The sequence below is a fragment of the Rhinolophus sinicus genome, chromosome 8 (genome assembly GCF_057876585.1).
Source record: "Rhinolophus sinicus isolate RSI-liver-muscle chromosome 8, RSI-T2T, whole genome shotgun sequence".
NCBI lineage: Eukaryota > Metazoa > Chordata > Mammalia > Chiroptera > Rhinolophidae > Rhinolophus > Rhinolophus sinicus.
Genome location: NC_142508.1, coordinates 44227224 through 44237636, shown reverse-complemented (window position 1 = coordinate 44237636; position 10413 = coordinate 44227224). Strand labels below are relative to the sequence as shown.

The 10413-nt window shown below is 39.6% G+C and overlaps 1 protein-coding gene across 1 annotated transcript; it reads left to right on the top strand.

Moving 5' to 3' along the window:
* Positions 1 to 1602: 1602 nt before the first annotated feature.
* On the top strand, positions 1603 to 10031 carry IFNL1 (interferon lambda 1). The gene is made up of 5 exons (XM_074315895.2): positions 1603 to 1771; positions 8474 to 8548; positions 9315 to 9455; positions 9561 to 9644; positions 9742 to 10031. Exons 1-5 carry the CDS (start codon positions 1607 to 1609, stop codon positions 9838 to 9840), a joined length of 564 nt encoding a protein of 187 aa, XP_074171996.2. The 5' UTR covers positions 1603 to 1606; the 3' UTR covers positions 9841 to 10031.
* The last annotated feature ends 382 nt before the right edge of the window (positions 10032 to 10413 follow it).

Genomic DNA, 10413 nt, shown 5'->3' with positions numbered 1-10413 from the left:
ACATCAAAGCAATTCCTTGTTTGCTACACAAATATTATTACTGTGGGGCGGGGGTTGGGGGGTGGTGGTGGTGATAGCAAAGCAACCAGACTCTGCCTGCCTTCTGGAAGCCCTCCTGACAGCCTTCATACCAGGCAGCTCCTCGGGTCCCCAGCAAATGTTCTTGCCCCAGTGAATGAGGAGCTCCCTACCCTGTCATGTTACCCAGCGGGAGAGAAAGGAGAGCTGGGTGTCTGTGATTCCCAGAGGTGCCCAGCTTCTACTTTGGCTGTATATAGAATAGGGAGGTACTCACATGGGGCTCTTCAAACCCCAGCTCTGCCATTAACCAGCTGTGAGACCTAAGGCAAGACACTTTTCCTTCCTGTGCCTCAGTTTCCTCACAGGTAAAATAGAGATGATCATAAAAATAACTACAGCAGTTCCTCGAATAATGTTGTTTTATTCAATGTCATTGCGTTATAATGTCACTGAGAAGCAAAATCGATTCCCAGCTGGGGGCACTGTCTGTGTGAAGTTTGCACGTTTTCCCCACGTCTGCAAAGGTTTTCTCCGGGGACTTTGATTTCCTCCCAACTATTGGTCCGAATTTTCCCAGTATGAGTAAGTGTGGGTGTGTGTGAGTGGCCCTGCAATGAAGGGCTCCTGTCCAGGGTGGGTACCACCTTGCACCCTGAGCTGCCAAAAGAGGCTCCAGCCACCTGTGACCCTGCAAAAGCAGGCCGGAAAATCATGATTTTACTTGTTTTTATTAACCTTTCTTTAATGTATGGATAGCTCACATTTATTTCAATGTTTAATATTAGCAGTGTTTTGGCGTGGCAGGTTAAATCAGTTGGTTAGAGAGTGGTGCTCTTAACAACAAGGTTGTAGTTTCGATCCCCACATGGGCCACTGTGAGTTGTGCCCTCCACAGCTAGATTGAAACAACTACTTGATTTGGAGCTGATAGGCCCTGGAAAAACACACTTAAAATAAATAAAAGTTTTAAATATATATATATTAGAAGTGTTTTGGATCTTTATTTACAAGTTTGGTGATATTTTTGTGACCAGAAATATGCCGTAGCAATTTAACTCTTGTTTATATCAATTAGCCTACAGTCAAATTGATTTCGTTAGATGGGTTCCAAGAACCTGCCAATGACATTAAGTAAGGATTTATTGTCCTCACAGGAATGTTCGAAGCATAAACCATGCTTAAAACAGGGGAGGAAGCTTCCTCTCTGCCACTCAGGCAGGCTCACCCTTACTCACCCCGCCCAGCCCCTGCCCCGCTGTGATAGCTGCCTATCTGTCTACCTGCCACAGCTCCCCAAAGTCCCAAAGACTCCTAAACTAGGCTCAGGAATTTCTCAGGCTCCCTCCTGGGATTGATTTCAGTTTCCCTTTCCTTCAAGGCAGAGCTCTGTGCTCACCTGGCCCCACCCACACCTGTGAGCTCACCTGGCTCAGCAGCTGGCCCCACCCACTCATGCCTTTTCAACCCAACGTTAACATTGAAATTTCCACTTGCTTTTTCACTTTACACACATCATCCAGGATTGCTCATTCAGCTTGGTTAAAAAGCCAAGCCATGCAGCCGAGGAAGCATTTGCGATTTTGCCATGCTTGCAACTTGGTTCCTCGTGCTTGTAGCCTTAGAGCTGGGCTTGGCCAGAGCAGGCCCTGTCCCTATTTCCACCTCAACCAGGATGGGCTGTGACATTGGAAAGTTCAAATCTCTGCTGCCAACAGAATGGAAAGCCTTCAAGAAAGCCAAAGATACCTTGGTGAGTATCTATTGCTTTTTTTTTTAATTGAGATATAATTGACATGCAACATTATAATAGTTTGGGGTGTACCACATAGTGATTTGATACTTGTATATATTGCTAAATAATCACCACAATGTCTAGGTAACATCCCTCACTGTATATAGTTACAGAATTGTTTTTTTCTTGTGATGAGAACTTTTTTCTTTCAGTCTTGCATTTAACTTTCTTGTTAAATTCCCTTACTAATTCTATAGTTTGCCATAGATTGTTTTAGTTTTTCTCCATAAATAGACATGTCAAATGCAAATGAGTTTTATTCTTCCTTTCCATTCATTATACCTCTTATTTATCTTGCTTTATTAAACTGACTAGAACCTTAATACATGTTAAATGAAGTGAGAATAGTGAATATCTTTGTCTTGTTCCCGAACTCAGGGAGAAAGTGATATTTCACTATCCATTCATATATTGATGGACACTGAGGTTGCTTCCATATCTTGGCTATTATAATTAATGCTGTAGTAAACATAGGGGTGCATATATCTTTTCAAATTAGGGTTTTTGTTTTCTTTGGATAAATACCCAGAAGCAGAATTATTGGATCATATGGCAGCTTTGTTTTTAATTTTGTGAGGCAGCTCTGTGCTGTTTCTATAGTGGCTGCACTCATTTACAATCCCACCAATAGCATACGAGGGTTTCCTTTTTTCCACATCCTCACCAGCACTTGTTATTTGTTGATTTTTTTGATGCTAGCCATTCTAACAGGTGTGAGGTGATAGCTCACGGTGGTTTTAATTTGCATTTCCCTGATGATTAGTGACGATGAGGATTTTTTCATGTCTGTTGGCATCTGTGTATCTTCTTTGGGGAAATACCTATTCAGATCTTCTGACCATTTTTTTCATTGGATTGTTTTGGTGGGTTTTAATTTTTTTGGTGTTAAATTGTATGAGATCTTTATATTTTTTTGGATATTAACCCCTTATCAAATATATAATTTGCAAATATCTTCTCCCATTTAGTAGGTCGTCTTTTTGTTTTGTTGATGGTTCCCTTTGCTGTGCAAAAACTTTTTAGTTCGATGTAGTCCTGTTTGTTTATTTTTTCTTTTGTTGCCCTTGCCCAAGGAGATATATCCAAAAACAGACTGCTAACACCAATATCAAAGACTTCACTGCTTATGTTTTCTTCTAGGAGTTTTATGGTTTCAGGTCATACATTTAAGCTTTTATTCCACTTTGAGTTTATTTTTGTACATGGTATAATAAAGTAGTCTGATTTCTTTTCTTTGTTTTTTTTGCATTCTTTTTTTACCCCCTTTCTTCTGCCTCCCCCCACACTCCAGTTCAAGCCACTGTTTCTCAGTGTAGTTGTGTAGGACACAGTCCCTTGGCCCATGCTGGTATTATGAGCTTTGCACTCCCCTGGCTGATTTCCAGTCATCGATGGTTCACTCACAGCAGCGCATGGCAGCACACTGTAGCCTGCGGCAGCACACAACGACCCATGCCAACCTCCAGCTGCTCAGCGCAGCCCAGCTCCAGGCAGAGCTGTCAGTTCACAATCTTAGCTGTAGAGGGCGCAGCTCACTGGCCCATGAGGGAATGGAACAGGCTACCTGGGCGTTAGGAGCATGGCGCTCCAAACACCTGAGCCACCTGTTCCGTGCCTTTTTCATTTTTTTCCCCATGTATTTGTCCAGTTTTCCCAACAACACTTATTGAAGAGACTATCTTTACCGTATTGTATATCCTTGCCTCCTTTGTCATAGATTTATTGACCATATAAGCAAGGATTTCTTTCTGGGACACCTATTCTATCCATTGATCTATATATCTGTTTTTATGCCAGCATCATACTATTTTGATTATTGTACTTTTGTAGTACAGTTTGATATCAGGGAGTCTGATAGCTCCCACTTTGATCTTTCTCAAAATTTTCTTTTCTTTTCTTTTTCTTTTTTGGCTATTTGGGATCTTTTCCACATAAATTTTAGGATTAGTTGTTTTAGTTCTGAGAAGAATGTCATTGGTATTTGTAATAGGGATTGCATTGAATCTGTATATTGCTTTAGGCAATAAGAACATTTAATAATATTAATCCTTTCAATACATGAGCATGGTATATCCTTCCATTTATTTGTATCCTCTTCAATTTATTTCTTCAGTGTCTTACAGTTTTCTAAGTGCAGGTCTTTCACCTTTTTGGGTAAATTTATTCATAGGTATTTTATGCTTTTTGATGCATTGTAAATGGGATTTTTTTCTTAATTACTCCTGATTATTTGTTATTGGTGTATAGAAACACAACAGGTTTCTGTATGTTGATTCTGTATCCTGCAAAAATGAATTCATTTATTAGTTCTAATAGTTTTTTTTTTTGGGGGGGTGGATTCTTTAGTATATATAGTATCATGTCATCTACAAATAATGAGAGTTTTATGTCTTCCTTTCCAATTTGGATGTCTTTTATTTCTTTTTCTTGTCTGATTGCTGTGGCCAGGAATTCCAATACTATGTTGAATAGAAGTGGTGATAGTTGGCACCCTTGTATTGTTTCTGATCTTAGAGGAAAAGCTTTAATATTTTCACCATTAATTATAATATTAGCTGTGGGTTTATCATATATAGCCTTTATTACGTTGAGATGTGTTCCTTCTATACCTGCTTTATTGAGAGGTTTAATCATAAAAACATGTTGAATTTTGTCATATGCTTTTTCTGCATCTATTGAGATGATCATATAGCTTTATCCTTCCTTTTGTTAATGTGATTTATCACATTGATTGATTTATGTATATTGAACCATCCTTGTATCCCTGGGATAAATCCCACTTGGTCATGGTGTATGATCCTTTTAATGTATTGCTGAAACCAGTTTGCTAATATTTTGTTGAGAATTTTTGCATCTATGTTCATCAAGGATATTGACCTGTAATTATCATTTTGTAATATCTTTGTTTTTTGGTATAGGAGTAATGCTGGCCTCATAAAATGAGTTTGGAAGTATTCCTTCCTCTTCAATTACTTGAAACAGTTTAAGAAGCATAGGCATTAATGTTTCTTTAAATGTTTGGTAGAATTCACCTGTGAAGCCATGTGGTCCTTTTATTTGTTAGGAGTTTTTTTTCTGCTTCAATTTCACTGCTAGTAATTTGTCTTTTAGATTTTGTATTTTTTCCTGGTTCAGTCTTGGAAAGTTATATAGTTCTAGAAATTTATCCATTTCTTCTAGACTATCAAATTTATTGTCCATACTATACTTTAATGGGTCTTTGTATTTTTGGTATCTGTTGTAACTTCTTTTTTATTTATGATTTTATTTACATGGGCTTTCTCTTTTTTTGTTGATGAGTTTGGCTAAAAGTTTATCGATTTTGTTTATCTTTTCAGTGAACCAGCTCTTAGTTTCATTGATCTTTGCTACTGTGTTTTTAATTTCTATTTTGTTTATTTCCACTGTGGTCTTAATTGTCTCCTTCCTTCTGTTTACTTTAGGTTTTGTTTGTTCTTCTTTTTCTAGTTCATTTAGGTATAAAGTGAGATTGTTTGTTTGGAATTTTTCTCATTTCTTGAGGTTAGCCTGTATAGCTACGAACTTCCCTCTCGGAATTGCTTTAGCTGCATCCCATAAATTTTGAAAAATTGTGTTTCATTTTCCTTTGTCTCAAGGTAGTTTTTGAGTTCCTGTTTGATTTGATCCATTGGTTGTGTAGTAGCATGTTATTTAGTCTCTATGTATTTGTGTTTTTTCCAAGTTTCTTCCTGTAGTTGATTTCTAGTTTCAAGTTATTGTGGCCATAAAAGATGCTTTATATGATTTCAATCTTCTTAAATTTACTGAGGCTTATTGTATGACCTAATATGTTATCTGTCCTGGAAATACTTGGAAAAATAAAAGTGTATTCTGCAGTTTTGGATTAAATGTTCAATAAATATCTGTTAAGTCAATCTAATCTAATATGACATTTAAGGCTATTATTTCCTTATATGATAAATCTTCTGTTTGGATGGTCTATCCATAGATGTGAGTGGGGTATTAAAATCCCCTATTATTGTATACTGTGAATTTCTCCCTTTATGTCCATTAATATTTGCTTTATATATCTATGTGCTCTTATGTTGGGCGTGTGGATATTTATGATTGTTATATCTGCTTGTTGGATTGACCCCTTTATAATTATATGATGTCCTTTTTTGTCCATTATATGTCTATGTCTATTATAATTATATGATGTCCTTCTTTGTCTATAGTTTTTGTTTTAAAGTCTGTTGTATCTGATATTTCTACCCCAGCTTTCTTTTCATTTTTATTTGCATAGAATATCTTTTTCTATCCCTTCACTTTCAGTCTGTATGTGTCTTTCAATTTGAAGCAAGACTCTTGTAAGCAGCATATAGATGGGTCATGTTTTTTAATCCATGCAGCCACCCTATATCTTTTTACTGGAGCATTAATCCATCTACATTTAAAATAATTGTTGATAAGTATGTACTTATTGCCATTTTGTTCATTGTATTTTAATTGTTTTTATGGTTCTCCTCTGTTTCTTTCTTTTTCTCTTAATCCCTCCCCTTATGATTTACTGGTTTTCTTTAGTGTTTTGTTTGGGTTCCTTTCTCTATTCTTTTTGTATCTTTTATAGGTTTTTGGTTTATGGTTATCATGAGGTTTATGGATATCATTCTATGTCTATAGCAGTCTATTTTATGCTAATAGGCATTTAAGTTAAAATATATTATAAAACTACTACATTTTTATTCCCCCCTCTATGCTTTATGTTTTTGAGGTCACATTTTAGATTGTTCTGTGTATCTCCTAAGTGTTTATTGTAGTTTGAGTTGAGTTTGGTAATTCTGTCTTTTGATACACTGTATTTATTAAATATTTGACTTTACCTGTGAAATTTTCTTCCCCCTTCCTCACATTTTCTTATTTCTGGTTATGGCTTTCCCTTTTCTGCTTAAAGACCCCTTAACATTTCTTGTAAAGCTGGTTTAATGGCTATGAACTCTGGTTTTTTGCTTGTCCTGGAAACTCCTTATATCTCCTTCAATTCTGAATAATAACCTTGTTAGGTAAATTATTCTAGGTTGAAGGTTCCTTTCTTTCAGTACTTTAAAGGTGTTTTGTCACTCTTTTCTGGCCTGTAAAGTTGCTGAGCAATCCTCTGATAGCCTTACGGCATTTCCTTTACATATAACTAGTTGCCTTCCTCTTGCTGCCTTCAAAATTGTCTATTTATCTTTTGCCATTTTAAATACAGTATGTCCTGGTGTGGGTCTCTGTGGGTTCATTTTGTTTGGAACTCTCTGTGCTTCATGGACCTGAATGTCTTTTTCCTTTCCCAGTTTAAAAGAGTTTTCAGCCATTATTTCTTCAAAAAAAGTTTCTGTTCCTCTCTCTCTCTTTCTTCTCCTTTTGGGATTCCTATAATGACAATGTTTGTGAGCTTGATGTTGTCCCCAAGGTCTCTTAAACTGTCCTCTTTTTTAAAATTCTTTTTTCTTTTTGCTCTTCTGATTGATTGATTTCCATTAATCTGTCTTCCAGGTTGCTGGTCCATTCTTCTGCATTAGCTAATCTGGTGTTGATTCCTTCTAATTTGCTTTTGGTTTCAGTTACTGTATTCTTCAGTTCTGCTTGATTCTTTATTATACTTTTTAACTCTTTGTTGAAATTCTCCCTAACTTCCTCTATTCCAGTCTCAAGTTTGGTAAGCATCCTTACGACTGTGTGTGTGTGTGTGTGTGTGTGTGTGTGTGTGTGTGTGTGAATTCTTTATCAGGCAAATTATTTATCTCCATTTCCTTAGGGTTTTTATTCGCCTCCCACCCCAGGGATTTTTTTTTTTTTTTGGTACCTTCATTTGAGACATATTTTTCTGTCTTTATTTTCATTTTGTTTGATTTTCTACGTTTATATGAATTGGACAAAATAGCTCTCTCCCAGTCTTGAAAAAATGGCCTTGTGTAGAAGTGAACTTTGTATAGGCTGTCTGTGCTGGGTGGTTTTGGCAGGCCAGTTGGAGCCAAGCAAGTGCCTACAGCATCTAAAGTGCTCGCCTATCAAGCTAAAGCTGCTCCAGGTGGGAGGCTAGGTGCCTGTTGTAATGCCCTGTTGATCTTGCTTGCTACCTTTGTTCAGAGCCGAAATGGGCTCCAGGCAGTGTGGCTGGACACATGCTGCAGTTACCTTGCAGGTAGGCCAGAGCACCCAAATGGAGCTCCTGCCTACCCTACTGAGACAGAGGGGAACATAAACAATGGTGCTCTCACTTGCACCTCCAATCCCAGAGAGTTCCCACAGTTTCCTAGCATTTTCTATTCAGTCTCTTTTCCTCATTTATTGTTTAGAAGCTGTTCATTCAGCCCTCAGTTGTCTCTCAAGAGTAATTATTCTATATATAGGTGTATATTTCAGTGTGCTCCTGGAAGGGTGAGAGTTCAGCATCCTCCTATGCTGCCACCATCTTGGATCTGTGAGCTATTGTTGTAGGCTAACCCCAACCCCTCCTACTTTGGCCAAGCTGCTACCCTGCTACTGTGAACTAACCTCTGTCCTCCTCGTATGGGTGAGCATTTAGTTGTTCAGCTATGGTTAATCTCTATCATTTCTACCATAGATTAAAGTCAAGCTCTCCTGCTACACCTTCATCCTTGCTCCTATGGGCTAGCATCCTACTTTTGGTTAACCTCTGCTCTTGCTCTCCAGGAAAATTCACTGAAACCTCAGAGCTGCTGCTTCAGCCTCTTCCCCAGGAACTGGGAACTGACACAGCTGCAAGTGAGTTGAAACTGAGGCCACCCTTACCCTCACCTGGCCCCTCTTCGTCTCTCCTTAAGTGCCCCCCCCACCTTTATCTCATCTGTCCTTCCCTCTGTTTGGTCTCATCTCACCTGTCCTGTGCCCCTGTCCATCTTCAAATGCTCCTTTGACTCTGTCCCTCCCTGGGTCCCTTTTGTCCATCTTACTTTCCTTCTCATTTCTCTCTTCTTTTTTCTCCTGGGGTCTGTCCCCTCACCTGTTCCCCTTCCCCCACCCAACTTGTCGCTGTCTACTCTCAATAGTGATTCCCTTTTCCCCTCTCACCTGTCCTATTCACCACTGATTCTCACCTATGTCCCTCATCATGTTTCTTCCTCTGAGATTTTCCCAACGTACACTCCTCCTTCATCCACCCTTCTCACCGAGGCATCTAACTGTCCCCCTCTCACCTGCCTCCCTAACCTGTTATCTTCTCACCCGTCCCCATTCCATGTCCCTCAAACCTCTGTGACCTCCATGAATCACCTTTCATTAGTCTCCATTTCACTTTTTCGCCTCTCTTCCCTTATCTTTTTGCCTTACCTATATCCTCTGTATCTGCATCCTTCCTCATGTGTTCCCTCTCACCTGTCCTATAACCTGTCCCCATCACATGTGCCCTTATCACCTGCCCTCCTTTCCTGTACTTCCTACTTGTCCCCACTTAACTGGACCTTCTCGCCTATCCTTCCTCACCATTACACCTCACCTGCCTCCTCACCTGTTCTTTCTCACTTACCCTCAGATATGGGAGCGCCCTGTGGCCTTGGAGGCGGAGCTGGCCCTGACACTGAAGGTCCTGGAGACCATGCCTGACTCATCTCTAGGGGACATCCTGGACCAGCCCCTTCACACACTGCACCACATCCACTCTGAGCTCCAGGCCTGTGTGAGTGCTCGGGACACCTAGGCCATGTCTGTAGGCTCTGGGCATATGGGATCTCATTCCTCTGTCCCAGGCCCTGCCTCTCACAGCACCCTCTTCTGCCCACAGATCTTACCTCAGCCTGCAACAGACTCCAGGCCCCATGGCCTCCTCTACCACTGGCTACACCGGCTCCAGAAGGTCCCCAAAAAGGTGAGTTATCCAGAAGGAGGATGAATGTCTGGGCTCTGGATAAGGAAGGAGGCTGATGCCCGGGCAATGGGAAACCATGTTCTGATCTCTCTCACAGGTGTCTCAAGAATGCCTTCAATGCACTGTCACATTCAACCTCTTCCGGCTCCTCACACGGGACCTGAATTGTGTAGCCAAGGGAGATCTGTGTGTCTGAGAACCTGGACCCACCCCTAGCTCATCTGGGAGCCCAGACCTTATTTAAGCACTAAACCCCACCCCTGCCTTAAGTTATTTCCCTTCACCCCTTATTTATGGAGCTGCAGCCCTGACTCGGGCCTGAAAGAAATGTTTATTTTTCTACTTTTATACAATATGTTCAAATAAACAACAAAGAATTGGAACCTTCTGTGATTAGTGAATCCTTGAGTATATGTGTGACTGTGGATAGCTGTATGGTGCAGGCAAAATTTGTGACTGGTTGTGTATATTTGTATGTGCTTGACCTCTGTGACTATGTGTATATATATCCAAGTGAACGTGCTTGAAAATGAGTCTAACTGAAGGTGCATATCTCTCTTTTCCATGTATACGTAGGATAGATGGAAGTCTGTATCAATCAGGATACTTTATCCTATAATAAGTATCAGAAACCAAACTCAAATAAGTAGAATGAAAATGAGTTTATTATCCCACATAACAAAAATTCAGTTGGCAGGGAAGTTCTAAGACTGATTCATTCATTCAATAATGTCATTGGGGAACTAGGTTCCTCCTATTTCTGTTGACT